The sequence below is a fragment of the Mustelus asterias genome, chromosome 4, assembly GCF_964213995.1.
Source record: "Mustelus asterias chromosome 4, sMusAst1.hap1.1, whole genome shotgun sequence".
Lineage (NCBI taxonomy): Eukaryota > Metazoa > Chordata > Chondrichthyes > Carcharhiniformes > Triakidae > Mustelus > Mustelus asterias.
This window is the reverse complement of record NC_135804.1, coordinates 42,495,677-42,517,948: the sequence shown is the minus strand read 5'-3', so window position 1 is coordinate 42,517,948 and position 22,272 is coordinate 42,495,677. Positions and strand designations below refer to the sequence as shown.

Below are 22,272 nucleotides of genomic sequence, written 5' to 3'. Positions count from 1 at the left end.
TTAAAATGACTGAATTTTCATGTGTAATGCTTTTTGAATTGCTGACAGTACCCTCTGAGCTTTTGGAGCTATATTGGTGGATGATTTGATTAAGGTACAATTGAGAGAGTCTGTAGGATCCACATAACAAATCTCCCTTGGGACTGCACACTTGTCCTAACTGGATTAGTGATCTGGCTAAAAATCCATCACCATAAATGTCCTGCATATTTTTGGCCTGCTTTGAGGTTACCACCTGTGTTATCCTTGGCTCTGTTGCCAAGAGCTAATGAGAGGGTTGATGGAAATATTCCATCCGTTCCCACCTTCAGGAATATGCTCATGTCTTCAAAGAATCAAAGAAACCCTACAGTGTGGAAAGAGGCCATTCAGCCCATCGGGTCTGCACCGACCACAATCCCACCCAAGCCCTACCCCCACGTCCCTACACATTTACCCGCTAATCCCTCTAACCAACCCATCTCAAGACACTAAGGGGCAATTTTAGCATGGCCAATCAACCTAATCCGCACATCTTTGGACTGTGGGTGGAAACCGGACCACCCAGAGGAAACCCACGCAGACACGAGGAGAATGTGCAAACTCCACACGGACAGTGACCCAAGCCGGGAATCGAACCCAGGTCCTTGGAGCTGTGAAGCAACAGTGCTAACCACTGTGCTACCGTGCCGCCCCTTGTTTTATGTTGTTTGTCCAACCTGTAGAGCCGCTCATTTCCTTTAATTTTTTCAATACAATGCATATGCAGCATTTTAAAGTAATGCCTGAGAGTGATGTCGAACACTGAATTTTAAAATCCACCTTCCAGTGGTAACGACCTTGTGTTTTACAGAAATCTGACAGTGAAGAAAGAGGTTTGTCTGGAGAACAGAAGACCAGCCCTCCACGCTCTTCGGCAGCCAAGAAACAGTTGCCCTCTATACCAAAAAATGCTGTTCCTGTGACTAAACCCATTTCTCCTGTCACATCTACACAGTCAACTAATGGAACACATGCATCATACGGTCCCTTCTATTTAGAATATTCTCTCCTTGCTGAATTGTAAGTAGCAGCTCTTGTTATCTTCAATGTGGTTCCAATGTGCAGATTATGTATTGAGTGCTTTGTTCAGTTTCATAAACTTTTAATCTCCCCTCCTGCTGAGATTCACAAGTGAGGTAGCAGAAATTCAGTTGAGAATGGCGGTTTTTGGCACTTTCAATAGTGGCAAGTTTGGTCTCCTGGTCTATTTGGACAGTGTTCTAAATTTCAACTGGATCTTTAGAGTAGTCCTGATGTCTTACCTTGAAGGGCAAACCTGAACACAGGTTAAAATAGGCTGTTCTAATGTGTCAGAGTTGAATGTTTATTAACGTTGCAGTTTGGGTGTTCATTTGATCTTGTTGACGAGTAGAAATAATTCTGTGCCTGAAACGTTTGCACCTGAGTGTTTTTCTGTTTTGTAGCACCTTGGTTGTAAAGCAGAAATTGCCTGGAGTCTACGTACAACCTTCATATGGGTCTGCATTAAGTAAGTCCCATCATTTATGTAATCCAAGACTAGTTTTGCTTTTCATCCATTTCTGATTTGCAAATTATTTTGGAAACTAATCATTTTATATGTCTCTTTTCAGTGTGGTTTGGGGTGATCTTTATAAGACATGGCTTGTATCAGGATGGTGTATTTAAATTTACTATTTATATCCCTGACAACTACCCAGATGGAGACTGTCCTGTAAGTTATATTCCTTTATCACTTATTTCCTTTTAGAATGTATAAATTTTGCACATTACATCTTCATGTTTGCAACATTGATTTATGGTGAACACAATGAAATAAACTAAGCCACGGAGCAATTTGTGCAGTAGTAGGTACCAATGCTGTGAATATTTTAAAAGTGGTTTTATTTGAAAAGTACAAAGTGACACTTTATTTAGATCATCATCTCCAGTCAACTGATTTATATTGCTTTTCTTTACTCCCCAGAATCAGCTGAAGTAAGGAACAAAATAACTTGTCTGAGCTCAGTTAGCAAGACTGCAACTGATTAAGAAAAAAATTATTTCTTCCTCCACTCATTCAAATTACCACATTTGTTTCTCTCTTGTTTTTCCCCCTGCCCCACTCCCTTTGGGGTGCTGTGAATGTGTTCTCATCCTGCGATTGTGCTTTATGCATTAGGAAGAGCTATCTTGACCACTGGTGGCAGATCTGTTAATCTGAGATGTCAGCGGTTACTCTGGTTGTGATTGTAATCTAGCTATGTTGATCTACACATTTTAAAACCTGAAGATCAGTTGTACTTTAGTTTTCCACCAGTCAGGGGCTTAATTTCCAATTTGGGGCCTACTTCTAAAATGGTTTGTATAGTACTGGGAGGCAGGTGGAATGTCTTGTGAAAAGGAAGAGGGGAGCTTATGTAGGGATGAGGAAACAAGGTTCAGAAGGCTTGATTGAGGGTTACAAATTAGCAAGGAATGAGCTGAAAAAGGGGCTTAGGAGAGCTAGGAGGGGACACGAGAAGTCCTTGGCGGGTCGGATCAAGGAAAACCCCAAGGCTTTTTACTCTCGTGAGGAATAAAAGAATGACCAGGGTGAGGTTAGGGCCGGTCAAGGACATTAGTGGGAACTTGTGTATGGAGTCAGTAGAGATAGGCGAGGTGATGAATGAATACTTTTCTTCAGTGTTCACCAAGGAGAGGGGCCATGTTTTTGAGGAAGAGAAGGTGTTACAGGCTAATAGGCTGGAGGAAATAGATGTTCGGAGGGAGGATGTACTGGCAGTTTTGAATAAACTGAAGGTCGATAAGTCCCCTGGGCCTGATGAAATATATCCTAGGATTCTTTGGGAGGCAAGGGATGAGATTGCAGAGCCTTTGGCTTTGATCTTTGGGTCCTCACTGTCCACGGGGATGGTGCCAGAGGACTGGAGAATGGCGAATGTTGTTCCTCTGTTTAAGACAGGGAATAGAAATGACCCTGGTAATTATAGACCGGTTAGTCTTACTTCGGTGGTTGGTAAATTGATGGAAAAGGTCCTTCGGGATGGGATTTACGACCATTTAGAAAGATGCGGATTAATCCGGGATAGTCAGCACAGATTCGTGAAGGGCAAGTCGTGCCTCACAAATTTGATTGAATTTTTTGAGGAGGTAACTAAGTGTGTTGATGAAGGTAGGGCAGTTGATGTCATATACATGGATTTTAGTAAGGCGTTTGATAAGGTCCCCCATGGTCGGCTTATGATGAAAGTAAGGAGGTGTGGGATAGAGGGAAAGTTGGCCGATTGGATAGGTAACTGGCTATCTGATCGAAGATAGAGGGTGGTGGTTGATGGAAAATTTTCGGACTGGAGGCAGGTTGCTAGCGGAGTGCCACAGGGATCAGTGCTTGGTCCTCTGCTCTTTGTGATTTTTATTAATGACTTAGAGGAGGGGGCTGAAGGGTGGATCAGTAAATTTGCTGATGACACCAAGATTGGTGGAGTAGTGGATGAGGTGGAGGGCTGTTGTAGGCTGCAAAGAGACATAGATAGGATGCAAAGCTGGGCTGAAAAATGGCAAATGGAGTTTAACCCTGATAAATGTGAGGTGATTCATTTTGGTAAGACTAAATGTGGATTACAGGGTCAAAGGTAGGGTTCTGAAGACTGTGGTGGAACAGAGAGATCTTGGGGTCCATATCCACCGATCTCTAAAGGTTGCCACTCGAGTGGATAGAGCTGTGAAGAAGGCCTATAGTGTGTTAGCTTTTATTAACAGGGGGTTGGAGTTTAAGAGCCGTGGGGTTATGCTGCAACTGTACAGGACCTTGGTGAGACCACATTTGGAATATTGTGTGCAGTTCTGGTCACCTCACTATAAGAAGGATGTGGAAGCGCTGGAAAGAGTGCAGAGGAGATTTACCAGGATGCTGCCTGGTTTGGAGGGTAGGTCTTATGAGGAAAGGTTGAGGGAGCTAGGGCTGTTCTCACTGGAGCGGAGGAGGCTGAGGGGAGACTTAATAGAGGTTTATAAAATGATGAAGGGGATAGATAGAGTGAACGTTCAAAGACTATTTCCTCGAGTGGATGGAGCTATTACAAGGGGGCATAACTATAGGGTTCGTGGTGGGAGATACAGGAAGGATATCAGAGGTAGGTTCTTTACGCAGAGAGTGGTTGGGGTGTGGAATGAACTGCCTGCAGTGATAGTGGAGTCAGACACTTTAGGAACATTTAAGCGGTTATTGGATAGGCACATGGAGCACACCAGGATGATAGGGAGTGGGATAGCTTGATCTTGGTTTCAGATAAAGCTCGGCACAACATCGTGGGCCGAAGGGCCTGTCCTGTGCTGTACTGTTCTATGTTCTATGTTCTAAATAAAAACTAAGAAATGGAGATTATGCAAGGGACCAGTTGTGTTGTTTCAAATTTAGGTAATGCTACTGATTCCTGTGATTTCTCCCAAATGAAGTTAAGAGTTGTATGTATGAGAGGCAATGGACTAGTGTTATTATCGCTGGACTATTATTCCAGAAACTCAGCTAATGTTCTGGGGACCTGGGTTCAAATTCTGCTATGGCAGATGGTGGAATTTGAATTCAATTTTAAAAAAATAATCTGGAATTAACAATCTATTGATGACCATGCAACAATTGTCGGAAAAGCCCATCTGGTTCACTAATATCCTTTAGGGAAGAAAATCTGCTGTCTTTACCTGGCCTGGCCTACATGTGACTCTAGAGCCACAGCAATGTGGTTGACTCTCAACTGCCCTCTAAGGGCAACTAGGGATGGGCAATAAATGCTGGCCAGCGAGCAACGCCCATGTCCCAAGAATTAATTTTAAATAGTATGCATGTTTGCAGAGTGCAGTCAACTGGCATCTGAAATGTGCTTGGGATATCCAATCAGGATGGATGTCCAATCATATTCCAATGCTTGGGATAGTGTTTGGGATATCCAATCAGAGTGCCTGATCTCAAAACAGAACAATTTGTTTTATTGGATTATTTGAGAACTTTTCAATTTTGGGTATCATATTGGATGCAGTATATGGAGCTTAATGCAAAGCCACATGCATGATGTGACAGTCGATTCTGGAGGTTGTTCAATACTTAGGTTTTGGTGTGGTACTTATTCAAATTATTGATCCAATTCCAGGGCTGAACAATTGATGTAGTAGAGGTATATCACATCTCATCTCAAGTTAAATGTGTGTTGCAATTGATCTCTGCAAAGTGGAAAATTACAGTATCTGCAGAATCATTCATTAACATGATTCTTAGCTGGATTTAAAGCTTTTTGTCACTCTTTAGGAAAAAAAATGTATTTCATGTCAGGAATTTAATGTTGTTGCCAAAATTTGCTGTATTCAAAAGCATGACCTTTTGATGGAATCTTTCCATGCTGTACATATAATGTGAAAGCTACTGTAACTTTGTGCTGAATCCGGTGTGACACCTGAGGGCACAGAATCCAAGCAGTGAAGCCCTGTATCTTTTTTTGCATTGGCTGTTGTATATTCAACATATATAATCCCTGAAGAAGTCACCTACTTCTTCTGACACTCTGCAAACATTGAAAACTAACTGCTGGGATCGGCCATTAAAGCAAGGTTGTTCTAACCCCAGTGTCTAATCTCAGCAGATTCCAATCTTCGATTCATAGTTGCACTGTGAAACTTGCCCTTTTGGGAGGAAGGTTCCATAAGAAGTGCAACATTAGCTTCAGAAGAATTAAAAAAAATAATTCCAATGTTTCATCTTTATATTTTGTATTGTTTTAGCGCTTGATGTTTGATATGCCAGTCTTCCATCCACTAGTAGATCCAACTACAGGAGAATTGGATGTAAAAAGAGCATTCACAAAATGGAGGTTAGTACATTAGTTTGAGTTTCTGACCACATAACCATACATACCATCACTAAGATCGCCTATTTCCATCTCTAGCATTGCTCAACTCTGTTTCTACAACTCTCATCCATATGTTTTATTACCTTTGGACTTGACTATTCCAATGCATTCCTTGCCAGTCCCTGCTACTTATCTCTATAATCTCCTCCAACGACCCACCAAGATATCTGTGCTGCTCTAATTCTTGCACAACCAGGATTTTAATTGTTCCGCCATTGGTGGCTGTGCCTTCAACTGTGGAGTTCCTGCTCTAAACCCCTCTGTCTCTTTACCTCTTTCCTGCTTTAGGTGTTCCTTAAAATCTACTTTTCTGATCAAGCTTTGGGCATCCCCCCTAATATTACCTCCTGTAGCCCAGTGTTTGATTTTGCTTTATAATGCTGTTGTGAAGTACCTTGGGACTTTTTTAATATTAATTTAAAGATTCGATTGTAGTGCTGATTGATCTATTTTAAAAAGGTCTCCAAGGGGATTGTTATGGCTCTTCCTTCAATGGCAATAAATATACATTGACATTGCCTGTTACAAAAAATAAACAAACTTGTTTAAGATTTAACATTAAAACAGTTTCTTTAATTTTCTGATGCTAAACCAAGGTGTCTAAAGACCAGTTTCACACTCAAACGCGTCTTCATTTATATTGATGCCAATGCTCACCCCCCTCAAAAGAGATGGAAACTCGGTTGCACACAGTCCACAACAATGTGTGCAAATGTCTGAAGAAATCTGCCCCATTCCACACACTTCTTCATGGTAGATTTTTGTAGAAGAGGTAAATATAAATGATTTAATGCTATCTTGCAATGATGCACGTTCTTCCCACAGGCGGAATCATAATCACATCTGGCAGGTATTGATGTATGCTCGTCGAGTATTCTACAAGATTGATACAGTTAATCCCTTGAACCCTGAAGCTGCAGTACTGTGAGTAAAAATAAAAGCGCTTTTATACAAAAAACCGAGTTCTAAGGTCTTGCTTCCAAAATGGTGCTCTTGTTAACTCACTTGTTGGTTTAGTCCCACCTTCATGACTACCATTAGGAATAACTGAAATGAGTAGCTTGAAATAATGAACTTTGTTAATCTTTTTTTCCTCTCTACTGTTAGCTGAACTATAGTTTTCAAAAATTTGTTTGTAGTTAACTTACAAAAATATTGCTATAATTTTCAGCAAGTAAATATTGTCTAGTAAACTTCAGCATGAGTGGGATGAGCAAGCTGGCCATTGCTATTCATAGGACTACATAAGATATACCGAGCAGATGCAGGCTAGTCAGCCTAACCAGGATGCTTTCATCCAGTTGTTACCAAGTTTTAAAAACAAAATATTAATGAGTTTTTCCAGCAATTTCTTTATTTCCGATGAGAATCTGCAATATTTTTTTGATATTGAAGAAAAATTGACCAATGAATGGGATATTGATGTACCTCATCTTTTCTTTTTCTGAAAAACACTTTTTTGCTAAGAATAGCCAAATTTGGCCAACTGTTGAATTGAAATGATGCTTTAGAATATGGTGACATCTTGCCATAACTGTAATGCAACTATCAATTTTCACTGCATTCCAAGACAAGTACAACTTCACGTGTGAATCAGGGGTTGGTACTTTCACAAGTAATCTTTTTGCCTTTCTCTGTAAGCAATACAAGGAGAACTATTATAGAAAATCTGGAAAGTTTCTGTTAGATGAATAAATTATAACTTTTAAGGCAAACACCACAACTTTTTAAGCATTGGCTTTCAATTTTTCAAGATTTTTTTGATAGAAGCCACCTTGTTTGTCAAACTGAATTTATAAATTATTTTCCAGATATGAAAAAGATATCCACTTATTCAAAAGCAAAGTAATTGATAGTGTGAAACTATGCAACAGTCGTCTCTTTGATCAACCTAAAATGGATGACCCTTATGCAATTAGGTAAGCTGCATTGAGCTTTTTAAAAACCGACTTACCTGGGATAACTTTGCAACAAGATGGCGTTTATTGTGTCTGTTTAACCTGCTGTTTGATGTGTTTAATGCTTCATGTAACTTCTGGCTTCGTATTTATGAATATTGTGATCATTTATATTGTCCTGCAAGAACACATTGATTTTACCTAGTTAAACAAAAGATTTTGATAAAACTTTTTGAAATTCAAGATTAGAGTTTTATGATTTTTCCAGATATGAATAATTTTCAATCATAGAACCTGATAAAGCTAGGCACTTGGGTCAGCACTTCACTTACTAGTGTAAAAATTGCTGTTAAGCATGACCTTTAACTTATGATTTGATTTATTATTGTCACATGTATTGGGATACAGTGAAAAGTATTGCTTCTTGCTCACTATGCAGACAAAACGTATCCTTCATAGAGTACATAGGGGAGAAGGAAAAGATAGGGTGCAGAATATAGTGTTGCAGTTACAGCTGGGTGAAGAGAAAGATCAGCTTAATATAACAGTTTAAGGGAGTTAGAGTTAAATTTTAAAAGATGGAATCCAAGGGTATGCTGAGGACAGCTCGCAAGAAGTAGCCTCGCTCTGACTCCCTTTTTTAAAAAACGTTATTCAATTTTTATTGGTTTATTGCTAAGGAAAGGTTACGTAAAGATGAATATACTAAGATTTTAATCAGACATTTGCTTTTCTTCAGGCAAGCAGCAGAAGAACTGCAATTTGGGATTATGCTTTTCCCATATTAAACAAGTGCACACAACCAATTGTCCCAGTCATTGCTATTTAATAACCCAGATGTATAAGTGTCTGGTGAGGGTCAGGACCACTTGGCTCCAGACCTCATTACAGCCTTAGCCCAGAGACACACACAGCTAAATTCCTGTAATGACCTGAAAGTAACAGTTCTTGATGTCAAGGCAGTCTTTGACCAAGTGTGGCACCAAGGAGCCCAAGCAAAATTGAAACCAGTGAGAAATCTGGGGAATGAGGAAAGGTTGGAGAAGCTGGGGTTGTATCCATTCGAGTTTCGAAAAGTAAGAGGCAACTTGATCGAAACATTATTGAGGGGTCTTGATAGGGTGGATGGGGAAAAGTTATTTTCTCCTGGGGGAGAATCTAGATCAATATCTTTTCCCAAAGGTAGGGGAGTCTAAAACTAGAGGGCATAGGTTTAAGGTGAGAGGGGAAAGATACAAAAGGATCCAGAGGGGCAATTTTTTCACATGGAGGGTGGTGAGTGTCTGGAACAAGCTGCCAGAGATAGTAGTAGAGGCGGGTACAATTTTGTCTTTTAAAAAATGTTTAGACAGTTACATGGGTATAGAGGAATATGGGCCAAACGCGGGCAATTGGGACTAGCTTAGGGGTTTAGAAAAAGAGGTGGCATGGACAAGTTGGGCCGAAGGACCTGTTTCCATGCTGTAAACCTCTGACTCTGAACTAGGGGTCACTGCTTAAAAAATTAAGAGTAATCCATTGAAGACAAATTGAGAGCTGTTGGTCTTTGACTCTCTTTCTCAAAAGGTGGTAGAAGCAGAGTCTTGGTATATTTTTAAGGCCGAGCTCGACACATACTTCAAAAACAAGGGGGTGAAAGGCAATTGGGGGTTGGTGGGAACGTGGAGCCGAGATTGCAGTCTGATCAGCCGTGAATGGCGGAGCAGGATCCAAGGGCTGAGTGACCTACTGCTCCTAATTCATATGTTCATATGACATGTAGCAAGATCTGGAAAGCATTCAGGCCTGGACTGACAGATGGCAAATAACATTTGTGCCACGTAAGTGCCAAGCAATGACCATTTTCATCGAGAGAACCTGACCATTTCCCTTTGACATTCAGTGGGACTACCATTGTTGAAACGCCTACCTTCGACAACCTTTTGCTGGGGTGTCAATATTGACCAGGAATTTGCCTGGACCAGCCAAATGAACACCACGGCTTAAAAAAGCAAGTTAAGAGGCTGGGAATTCTGCAGCATGTAATGCTGCTTCTGACTCCCCAAAACCTTTCCGCCATCAAGAAGGCACAAGTTGGAATAGTGATTGGAATACTCACCACTTGATCGGACAAGTGAACCTCCAACAACATCAAGAACTTGGCTGTCCAGCTGATTGGCTTACCACCTTAAATATTCACTCCCTCTACCACAGGCACAGTTGTAGCAATGTGTACCATCTGTAAGATGATCTGCCTTTTGCCAAGGCTCTTTCACCAGAACTTTTCACATCTATGACCTTTACCATCTAGCAGGATATGGGCAGCCAGTACATGGAAACACCATTGCCAGCAAGGGCAACAAGTGGATCATGGGAATGTCAATGCCTGCAAATGCTGCTCAGTCACACAACATCCTGATTAGGAAACAAATCACCATTCCTTCACCATCGCTGTATCAAAATCCTGGAACGTCTTTCCTAGAAGCATATGGGTGTACCAATACAATAATAACTGCAGCGGTTCAGGAAGGTGCTCACCACCACCTTGAGGACAATTAGGATGGGTAATAAATGCTGGGTTTGCCAATGATGCCCACATCCCATGAATGAACAACTTATTTATATGGTACCTTTAACATAATGAAAGTACCAAGCACTGTAGACCAAAGAATGACACCAAACCAGATGGGTAGCATGGTGGTTAGCACTGCTGCTTCACGGTGCCAAGGACCCAGGTTCAATTCTGGCCTTGGGTGACTGTGGAGTTTGCACATTCTCCCAGTCTTTGTATGGGTTTCTCCAGTTGCCCTGGTTTTCCCCCCTCAGTCCAAAGATGTGCAGGTTAGATGGATTGTCCATGCTAAATGCCCCTTAATGTCCAAAGGATGTGCAGGTGGGTTAGGATCAATGCATGAGGTTACAGGGATAGGGCAGTGGTAAGGGCCTAGGTAGAATTCTTTTTTTTGAGGGCCGGCAGATTCAATGGGTTGAATGGCCTCCTTCCGGACTGTAGGGATTCGATGGATTCTATGGACAAAATGCTTGGCCAAAGCAATAGGTTTTAAGGAGTGTCTTGAAGGAAGAAAGTGAAGCGGAGAAGTAGAAAGGAGCTCGGGGAATAGGGAACTGAAGACACAGCCACCAGTGGTGGTGCAATTAAACTTTGGGGATGCTCAAGAGGCCAGAATTAGATGAGTACAGGTATGAGAGTTAGTGTTGGGGGGGAAATTACAGTGTTAGGAAGCGTGAGAACATAGCAGGACTTGAACACAAGGATGAGAATCTAAAAATCAAGGTGCTGCTTGACTGGAAGCCAATCTAAGTCAGTGAGCACAAGGGTGATAGGTGAATAGGGTTTGATGAAAGTTTTTAGAAGAAAAATTGGCTGCCATGCCATCTAGTCCAAATAGTTTTCCCCATTATTAAAGCTTTCACTTGATGAATGACTATTTGAAAAAGTTACTCATGGACATTCAGTACCTGTGGAATTTACCTGAGCAAGGAGTTAATGACTTCAAAAGAAAAAAAAAATCTGACTTTCATATGCATGGTGGGAAAAGTGGGCTGTAACTTATAGAAATGTACCTATTTTCTTACAAAGCTTTTCACCTTGGAATCCAGCAATACATGAAGAAGCCAGAGAGAAGATGTTAACTCAGAAGGTAAATTCCATTCATATCTGATGTAGGAAACAAAAAAGCATTTTGATCAAACTTTCATTCACCTGTTCTCATATTTCCTTTATTGTTTTATAATACTCATGTGATGTGCCTTAACTCATTTTACTAAATTGAAGGTACTGTACAAATGAAGATTGTTGACCTAATACTTTTTTCTTTTCAACCCTCTATTGTTAACCCTCTCCCTACTTTAAACAACTTTAGATTTACCCCTCCACTTTGCTTTTATCTCCTTTCAGTCATTTATTTTGCTCACTTTATACATGTACACTCCTTGTAAAATGCTTCAGGGCATTTCTGTTGCATGAAAGATGATCCAGTTGTAAAATTTGTTGTACTTAAATTTATTCATGTCTTATGGCACCAGTTTGACTATCTGCATCGCTAAGTTGCTACCATCATATTTCTTCTGCCATGCTGAAGTTTAATCATTTAAAAATAACTTTCCTGTCTAGAAGAAGCCGGATGATCAAACCAAAAGCATGCACATGGCTGGCCTTTCCTGGGTAAAGCCTGGTTCAACACAACCTTTCAGCAAAGATGAAAACACCGTGCAAACCTAGTACTTCCGATCAACAGCACACCAGGCACTTTCTACCTGTGAAACATATGGACCAGGTCAATTGGAATATAACTGTTTCCTGTTGGTGCAAATGTTGAACTTTATTTTAGCAGTGACTGTAAAAACAAAAGTTTTATATATATAATAATAAAACTGCTGAAGATGGGGTTCCTTTTGTGTAGATTATGAAATTTTAAACTTGTATTCAAGTTCAACTTTTAACTGAAAGTTTGTAAAACCTGCATTTTGGAGACCTCTATCTACTACCTGGGTAATCTTGGCAATACAACTATCAATTATGTTAGGGTGGCGAACTGAACTGACTGGGTATGTCATCATGATGACACCGTTTTGTAATACTGTTATGATGTAGAAATGTTTTTTCATGTTTTGGGGCTGGTCTGTAGAGTTTAAGATGTGAGTTTAGACATTCAATAATCCATTCAAATCAAATGCATTTTACATAATGTGTGACAGTATTTAGCTGTTTTCATAAGTCATTTGGGTCTTATGTAAATATATTGGTGTATAAATTTTGTACATAGCTTGTTGGACCCTACAATTGGCACTTTTGAGGCAGAAATTGTGCTAAAAGTGACAATAGGTATACATTTTGGGCAGGCTGATCCATGCTAAAGTAACAGATTGGTACAGTGAGCCTCATGTTTTGTAATTTCACTATTCTTTATATATGCCATGTATGAATGTGCAAAGTAATCCAACTCAAAGAAAACAACTTTTCCAATGTTGTTACATAGACATTTTCATGTTCTAATTATCTTGTGCAGTAACACAGCATAATTATATACATTAAAATGCTGTTTTGTCACATTGATTGCCAATATTGGGGCGCATTTAAGGGGAAGTAGTTGCTGGCCGAGCAACTGGTATCCTAATGGTTTAACCCTTAAAATAAAAGCAAGCTAAACTGTCTGTCTGTGTATATTTTAATATGTCATGGCATGTTCTTTTAAAGTCCCATGTAACCAACCCTTTTGCCTAGGCCACATTGCTTAGTGTCATAAAGATTATTCCAGTCTTTCATGGCTGCAGTTGCATGTGCAAACCACCAGGTGGTGGTGCAATGCAAGTCTCTTGGCTTTATCTTTGGATCCCATGCAATCTTTTTTTATCTTTCAGGTAGGTTAACTTTTCAAATACACTTTTAACTTCTGACTTTTCAATGTTTCTCTCTATCCTTAGCCCCACTCTTCAAAAATCTCTTTTCCCCTTCGTATTCCTGGCCTCAACCTGCATTGTTCTTTGTTGAACACCAGCAAATCAAGCTTTCCTTTCCCCGTACTCTTCAGTGCTCTGCTTCTCTCTGCCCAGCTGTCTGCCTTTTGACAACTTCCCCAAAAATCTGAGCCTGTTGCACCACTTCCACAAAAATAGTAATGTGGATCTCTCTGTGGAATACCCTTAATTTTTTTGAATATGTTTATGTTCAGAAGGTCAAAGCCACTATTTAGTTGTTAGCCTGCCCTCTCCCTTTAACTTTTTCCCACCCATCACTGCACCCTTCTACAAGCTCTAACTATACTGCCTCCTGTCCTTCACTCTTCACCTTTCTTTATATATAGTCTTTTATAACCTCCAGTGTTGGGGTCATCTTTCATTTGGGTTGCATTATCCACTGCCACCTAATTCTGCTTCACCTGGAAATTGCAAATGATCTTGACTCCATATGCAACGCCTTGGTTAATTTAGGAAATGATGAATAAAGTGCGATTAGCAGCTAGCCTTTCCATGACCATTTGAGAAAAGATTCAATGAAGACCACATTTCCCAGACTACATTTAGACATCTCATGCTTCAAATTAGTGTCGGTATTTGGTCCAGAGCTAGTTTTTGATATAGATATTGACTTTGCCCCAAAAAGTTACAGTAGTAATAATGGCTTTCACTGTACCGCATGACTTGTGCATGTGTAAGCTGATTTCCGCCACCTCCACTCCCCCCCCCCCCCAAGTCCCCAAATATACCTGCAACATTATTTCCCTTTCTACCTTAAGCCTGCACTGTGTAGCAGGATCTTTCAAAATGTCAGCAATTTTGTCTTGTGTAGTTAGAGCAGTAAGATCCGATTGTGCACCAATCCACTCTGTTTTCCCAAAACCCTGCTCTAGAAGCATTACGAGAAGAATGTCTCAAATATGGAAACTGCACCTGGCTGAATCTAAAGGTAAGAAACTCCAATCTCCAAGATTCTCCAAACACACAATTTCTTTTCCTTCTTTAAAACTTGTGCTCTGATATTTACAGATCATTTCCATGGAATGCTGCTTGAGTTTTGTCCTGTTTGCAGCTCGGTGAAATTTAAACTTAAAGTAAAAGTTTTTATTAGTCACAAGTAAGGCTGACATTAATACTGCAATGAAGTTACTGTGAAATTCTCCTTGTCGCCACACTCTGGCACCTGTTCGGGTAAATGTACCTAGCCAGCATGTCTTTAAGACTGTGGGAGGAAATCAAAGCACCCGGAGGAAACCCATGCAGACATGGGGAGAATGTGCAGACTCCATACAGTGACCCAAGCCGGGAATCGAACCCAGGCCCCTGGCGCTGTGAGGCAGCAATGCTAACCACTGTGCCTAAATCAGTCTTGACAAATGTCATGAATGTTTTTTTTGAAAGGTTTATGCAGTAAAGCAAAAAATATTAGGAGCTTAGCAGGTGAGTTAGTAAGGGAAAGATTAAGACTGATTAACATTCAGCCTCTTTAAAATCACTGACGAGAGTTACACCCAAAATGTTAACACTTTCCTTTCTGCTAATTAGCTGCTTCTGCACTTAATTTTTTTTTTAACTTTGCTTTTTTTTAACATCAATTGATTTCTCAGATTTAGTAAACCTCTTGCAAAACAATTTAGTTCCTTCAGAGTTCCTATTTTAAAATATTTATTCCTTCTAGTATTTCCTGCCTCTTGTGATTTTTAAATGTGCAATATAACTTATTCCTCTGTTTTACTCAACATTGTTTTCTTTCACATAATTGGAAATGTTTTCTTATTTTGCAACTGAGAAGCCACATGCGTAACACTGAAATGAGTCTCTGATGCACAAAGGGAGATGTTGAAATGGGAATGGCACAGGTATCTCAGAAATGGTTGGCAGTCATGAATTTCTACAAAAATACCAGAGTGGAAGTGTAAATTTTATAAATTTTGGTTCTGATCTACTTTAAAAACTGTACAGACTAAAATGTATACTTTGCTTATTAAAATATTGCTTGGTCTTAACAAGTTTATACTTCAATGACGTACACACTCGCTTTAGACATGAACACTGACACATACAAATATATTTTAAAAAAGGATTTCACAACTTTTACAAAGCAATACAACACACAAATATAACAGGTAGACATTTTTAAAGAGAACCAATTCTGATTGGCATAAATTAAATACTTTCGCAGATTAATGAATCTTAAAGCAACTTTTGTTTTTAGTCACACTTTGTGATGGTATCTATGTAAATGAGTGACCAATCATATTGCAATAATTCCCATGTCATTTTTGGGTTCAATTTCATTCATCACCAATTGTATAATTAACTGAAGAGATGATTATTTCACTGACATTTTTAACCCTCCTGGTAATCTTGAAAGATGCAACACAGAATGCTATGTTGTGAGAAAATGGGTTCTATATGCAACCGCATCAATCCCAAAACTTTTAATGTCAGTCTTTTGCGTTACTTTAAAACTCCCCAAGTTTACAGATAATGTTGGGAAAAGAAAAACAAAACTTTCAACAAACAAAGCAAGACTTTCATTGTGTTTGAGCAAACTTGCAATGTGTAGTTGTTTTACACTTTGCACAGAGTGGTGAATCTGCATTGTGTATATGGAGGTCCAGACAAGATTTGCTTAACTAAATCCGAATGCTATCATCCCACAATGAATTATTCATGGTCGCATACATGAGCAACTTACTAGCTCAGCTCTTTCAGGCCACAAGAAGAATAGATGACTAATGTACAGATTGCTATCCTAACGTCCATACTATATAAAATTTGCATATGGTTGAGCTTAATACTGTCAAAGCATTGCAGATTAAGTTGTCAGCATTTTATGGAAACTAGGAAACGAATTTCTTGTGAGCTTCCTAGCAGTCAGGTTGAAGCATTATAGGCAAAGATGTGGAAACCGGTTGCTTTGCTACAGTTGGTAAAACTAAACACTGGCAGAAAATTGGAGGCTTGTTTCAACCTTTTCAATTCTGAACAAAGTCCAAATATTAATCTGTCTTGACTGTAATGTAAACTATGATCCAAACATTGAAAGTCTTGTGTACAATTTCCATCAGTTTTCCATCCTAACTGTTGCGGCAACTAGAAAATCTACATTAATTGTTTCTCAGGTCAGAAGAACCTCGTGGAAATTATTGCTGCGCCTCTCTTGGTCTCAAATGTGTACAAGTGACAGACTGTAATATTTGACTATGAGCAAATTGGAATACATTCCGAACTTTAAATATTGTTTCACTAATTTCCCGGTGAACTCGAGTTGCAATTGTTCCTACCTGGTGCTATTAAGGCAAAATAGCTGGATTACTGTCTGAAACCTTGGTTAATGTATCCACCTAAATTCTACTTTTATCTGCCAATTAGTGTTGTAATCAATAGCTGTTGTCCACGGATATTGAATAACCTCTCATTTGTAAAATACCTTTTCAGCGAACTGAATCCAGTAGCTGTCTGGTTCTGATCAGAACTCACTTGCTATCGATCAATTATGTGATCCACTGACTCCAGTTGGCAACATTGGTTTGATTACACATTGTGAATATTTATTTTCAACCACTTGAACTGGATTTATTTTTTAATCGGACACCTATTCTAAAATAGCTTCAAAATGCATGAGCATGTTTTTATACAGAATGAAGTTAATGCGTTCTCAATCTACTGTACTGGGTGCGTTTACTGGTCATACTGTAACTGTGCTTGTTCTGCCTTTAAAATTTCTGGAATACTTAAGTGCGTGTGGTTTATTTTGCTCTCTGATCTGTATACAAAACTTTTATGCTAACCACTCTTGTCATTCAAACACTATTTTGGTTACTGAATATTTCCATCACCTCAACTAGGAAAAATATGTGAAAGAAAAATCACATCATGGAACATTGACTCAGCAAAAACATACCTTTCTCCATCATTGCAAGTGAATGTTGTCGGGTTGAAAAGTGAGTGGACAAATGATTATCAAATTAATTATTCTGAATGTGTGACCATGTGGGCCACAAACTGCTGTTAGAGATGACATCACTGCAATTGGGGAGCCTGGGTGAGGTATGAGATTGCTGGTTGTGGTTACTGTACTTAAGGAAAATTCTTCTTAATTGTGCCCAGTCTCTATGAATGTGAAGCTGGATCCATATGATGGAGGCGGTGGAGCCAGACGTGGGGAGGGGAAGAGAGATAGGGCATCGCAGCAGTCCGTGTTCGAGCTATATTCAATCCAATGTGTTCTCAGCCACTGCTATTTGATATTGTCTGTAAATGGTTCTATCTTGTGTATTGTCTGTTCGTGGGAGTGACGACAGGCGAAGTAATCCCCACCCAAATTAAGGGACAAAGCAAACATTTCATTAAGTACTGCGATAGCTGACTGGACACTCAAAACCACACATGAGCACTGTCAGACACTGGAACAGAGTTGAAGCCCTGGCCAGCATGCTAACAAGGGTAATTTTACAGTAGTCACATCAACTACATGGGTCTACTCTAATAGCAGAATGTCAAAAGTACTGGACATTAAAGTAGCACATTGTCCTGGAGCTTTTCGTATAGGACTTTGTAATTTGCATTCTGATGGTGGGACAATTACTGACTGTTCTCATAAGCATGGCATTATATTTAAAAGGAACATATTGAAATTCCTTGAATCATGTAACACCGTTCAGTTCCAAGCATCCTTTAAATGTCCTGTCATATGATTGTTTTTGTTTTGGGTGAAGGTTTGGTAGGTACTTCATAGAATCAATGGTTCTTTGTAATTCTATAAATATATTATTTGCACTAATGCTCATACACCTATTTAAAGACAATTAAGTTCACTCCTTGGTGTATAGCATGAGCCTGGATCTGATGTATATTCAACCCATCTGAAGATGAAATGATCACATGGTAGCATATGACATTTTATTAAGCTGAAGTAATGTTTTCTGCTCTATCGAGGTCTTGCTCTACTTACCTAGATGTTAAAGTGAAAAGATGCTTCATGAGAAATGTGACATCTATTTATAGAGTGGTCAATATATTCTGGTTATAATTCAGGGCATCTTCCATTGACCACTTCTCTAGCCTACTGCTTAACCTTGTTCACTTACACTCTCACACTTGCAGTTTGAATCTTTCACAGCTTGGTGCATCATTAGCATACTATCCATATAGATCTTAACCCTCCAAACTCATTGAAGGACACACACAACTGCCAATTCTGGACATCCCATAATAATTGTAACCTAGAAATACATTTGTGTGCAAGCTATTTGTATACATCGAACATAAGCTTGTATTTTGGAATGCTATGTACATGACTAATGAAAATTTAATGCATGGGGAGTTTCTCTTCCCCTACTCCACCTCTTCAGATGTTGCACATAAAATGTTTGTTATAAATGTACAATATTGGAACTTTGCTTTGAAAATAATTTGTCTTAAATTGTGTGTGGTTTTCAAGTACCCAGTTAAAATATTAAGATTTTGTCAACCTGAATGTTAATACTAATTAAATTTGGTATGAAGAAGTAGTGCATGCTGTTCTAAGCCTGCATTTTTTATTTCTTTCAGAAAAGCTTTTAAATAATAAAAAGCAATTTAAAAACATTTTCATTGCTTCACAAATCCTTAACCTAAAAAACCATCTGCCTTTAACTACTGGATTTAAGAAAAAGCAAGTTGCTTGCCAAAGCAAATGTTTCAAAGCATCTAATCCTTCCTCACTCACTTGCAATTTTTAATTTTCTACAAATGTTCTCTACCTGTATAACTTTTAAAGCTTGGCAATAATCCTGTCTGCTTTGCTTTCCAGCTTTTGGGATTCTTCTACGATACATGTTGGGTAAAAGTCATGAAAGTTGGTGTGACTAGAGGACATTTGTGGCAAAGCAAACTATTTCACAGCAATTGACCAGATAGTGATGCACCATAAACAGGATCAGTGTGAACCTCTGTCATTGGCTACATCCTGCAAACGTCTATATAATGCAGTGTGGTTCTCTTGACAAACCCTCTTTGCTGGCACTTCACTGCCATCGTCCAAGGACAAGCCACGTTTCTTGGTTGGAGTTTCACCAGACTTAATCATACTATTGATGTCTCTCAGTCTCTGCAGATAGAGAAGCAAAGAAAGAAGAAACATTTTATTTTTGAGCTGCAAAGAATTGAACATTTGCCTTTTTAAAGTGTTCTCCAGGGAGCTGAACATTTCCTATTAAAGAAGGAATACTAAAGGGGATAGTTACTGAGTAGAGTGCTTGGACAAAATGTGTTATGTAAGAAACAAACGCTGACAGATTTGATGGACAAAATGACTTCGTCTATCAGTAGCTACTGTAATTAAACCATTAATCCAAAGAACTCTGGATATCTTTCAGAAATCATTGCTATTTTCTACTCCATGTTTTAAGAAAGCCACTGTGAAACACATCAGTAATATACACCTGTCATAAAGCTATTTGCCTCATTGATTTGTGTTGAACAAGCCTTATCTGGTCTTAAGATGAAACGTTGGTTTAGCACAAAATATAATCTTGTACAAGGAGCTGTCAGCCAAAGCATTGCTAAGGAACTGATTGACACTTTTTTTGGCTGCAGTGTTCATTAAGGAGGCTGCAGAACATTTAGTGGCTAGTACTTGATTGGGAATAAAAGATGTTGAGGATTTTGAATGCTCTTTAAATTTTTATTCATTTGCTGCTGGAAGTTTGAAGAGCACTTCTGAAACACATTGAGACTTCCTGGGAGGGACACTTTGTCAAGACTTAATAGACATTATAATTTATTCTGGACCTTGAGGAATTCACCTAAAGAAGTGAGTGCTATGTTCCTTTACCTTTAAGAGAAAGGAAAGACTTGGTCGTTGGCACTTTGGTAGGAGTCTCCCATGATCTGCAGATATAATGGGGTGAGGAGGCTGGGCAGAGGAACACCAATGTCTGCAGGAGAAAGTGACAGGGCAAGGTGGAGTCCTCCACATCGGTACAGGCCATCTCCCTCCTCATGACCTCATCCCACCAGAACTGCCAGTGTAGCGTCCAAGAGTCTGCACACCCTCTCATTCAGTCCCTGTACCATCCTGAGAAGTGCCACTGTGTGTAGATGAGTCCACTTCACACCTTGACTATAAATAGATACATGGTGGACTAATCAATCTAAGCTTGAGTGCTATACTTACAATTGTTTCTGTTTTAGGATTGGGCACATTCAAATTGTGGTGATCAGTAATTAGGACAAAACTTGCATGGTAAAACCAGACTTTCAAACAGATGTCTTTTTTAGCACATGACTGGTGTAATTCCTGTTTTCATCTTTCCACCAAAATAATGCCCTCATTTTAATTTTTTGATGGTGTAACATAAAACGATTTAAGCTAAATCCATTGTGACACACGTCACCAATTATGGAAATATAACATTGGTTATGCAGAAACTGTCTTTTATCATTGTAACTTACCTTTGATGGACTTTTGCTAAAACAGTAAAACATTTTTTCTCGTGGTGAGAGGGAGCCCCCATTCTTGTGGGGTGAAATATAAATGGAGTGATGTTGAGAGAGTAAGACCCTGCGTGGTGATCCTGTCCTTATAGATGGGAAGGGCGATAAAGACGGAGCTTCACTCTGTACAAACAAACAAGTTCTTCAAATTCATGCACATGCATCAATGTGATACTGATACAATATTTTCACTCGTTCACCTTTTACATGCTTCAAAATATTCTGGTATCCTTGGTTTGCACCATATAATTTATAGCTCCCCTTCCACAATGTGAATATAGATCATAACACTAGGATGACAAATTGTAGTTATTAAACAGGGCAACCTCATAAGATGAGCTGAACAAATTATAGTTTTCAGAAGATGTGTGACAAAGGAATCAACACCTCTGGCATTCAAATTGTAACTGCTAACAACATGATTGAAATTTCACCTATCTCCCAGTAACATGATTCTGAATACTTGAGAGTCAAATCTAAACTACATACAGTACTAGAGGAGTAGTGGTTACACCTAATAATATGCCTCAGTGAGGCACTTCCAAGTGAACTTAACTAATCAAAGTCGTTAAAAACTATTGTATGTTTGTACAGTATATTGTGCAGAGTTAATGTGCCCTTCTGCACAAAATTAAACCCTGCAATTGTTCCTAGATAAATTATCCAGGTTCATAATCCCTTTTGAAGTAGACAATTTATCTACAGAAAAACTATAATAACCTTTGAATGTTGAATACAGTCTTATCCTCTAAATAAATAGCACTTTGCATTTAATTAGGAACCATATAGTTATAAATTGCATAAGTAAATCATTTCAAGATTTGCAGTACAATATAAATGTACATGATTAAATATACATTGGTTACAAAAATCAGTAGTTTATAAGAAGTTGCAGGCATGCAAATGAGTCTTTTAAAAGCATGCCTCCAATCGTTTTAAGCAAAGTGCACATTTAGGAGATTCCAAAGTCGTGATTGCAATGCTCATCTTTTCATTCTGGGATATCTGGATTTGGCTCAAGGTTTCCTCAATAAACTGAGATATCCTCAGCCTACCCCTAAACTGGGCACAAGTCCACAAAACAAAATCAAAACTGTCCATTATCTGTCTCAGGGATATTAAATAGTCAATCTAGTCCAGAAATGTTAGGAGGACACAGGCATGAAATGCAGGTATTGTTGGGGTATTTTTCTGCGTTTGGAGTTCAGGCATTTCTTTGGGACAGAAAAATATAACCTTTATTCTGTATTTCAGCAACACAGATTTGACATAATTAATGGTTCTGTTTCTCTCAACGTTTTGAGTGCACTCTGGCACCTAGCTCCTGCATATCCTTTTAATTGGTAGAAAGCGAAATTCAGTATTTTTTTTTGTTTGTGTTAACATTCCACACATTCAATTTTTATCTGATTTTATAACCCCACCAAATGCTTTGAATGCTAACGTTCCAGTGCTCTCTAGTGATAGAAACATGTAACTGCAGCCCTACATTCAAACTTGCAAATAATAGCAATCATTTTGAAAAATAATCCCATACACAGGAGAAATTATGA

At 39.0% G+C, this 22,272-nt stretch overlaps 2 protein-coding genes across 14 annotated transcripts in view; one reads left to right on the top strand and one right to left on the bottom strand.

The window, feature by feature from the left end:
* Positions 1–19,898, top strand: part of aktip (akt interacting protein) — a 48,836-nt gene extending 28,938 nt beyond the window's left edge. For 3 of the 13 annotated variants that reach the window (XM_078210899.1, XM_078210900.1, XM_078210896.1), the window contains exons 3-10: positions 833–1,041; positions 1,446–1,510; positions 1,614–1,714; positions 5,752–5,840; positions 6,705–6,803; positions 7,691–7,798; positions 11,358–11,418; positions 19,035–19,690. In XM_078210899.1, coding sequence (XP_078067025.1) covers positions 833–1,041; positions 1,446–1,510; positions 1,614–1,714; positions 5,752–5,840; positions 6,705–6,803; positions 7,691–7,798; positions 11,358–11,418; positions 19,035–19,133 — 831 coding nt within the window. In that variant the 3' untranslated portion in view covers positions 19,134–19,690. Of the gene's footprint in view, positions 1–832; positions 1,042–1,445; positions 1,511–1,613; positions 1,715–5,751; positions 5,841–6,704; positions 6,804–7,690; positions 7,799–11,357; positions 11,419–11,891; positions 15,239–19,034 lie in introns of those variants that run through there. The other 10 variants (XM_078210895.1, XM_078210894.1, XM_078210898.1 and 7 more) reach the window with 6 other exon arrangements.
* rbl2 (retinoblastoma-like 2 (p130)) overlaps positions 15,138–22,272 on the bottom strand; it is a 133,005-nt gene continuing 125,870 nt past the window's right edge. Inside the window, exons 21-22 of the mRNA XM_078210886.1 lie at positions 20,678–20,842; positions 15,138–19,331 (exon numbers count right to left, since the gene is read on the bottom strand). Coding sequence (XP_078067012.1) covers positions 19,161–19,331; positions 20,678–20,842 — 336 coding nt within the window. The 3' untranslated portion in view covers positions 15,138–19,160. The remainder of the gene's footprint in view (positions 19,332–20,677; positions 20,843–22,272) is intronic.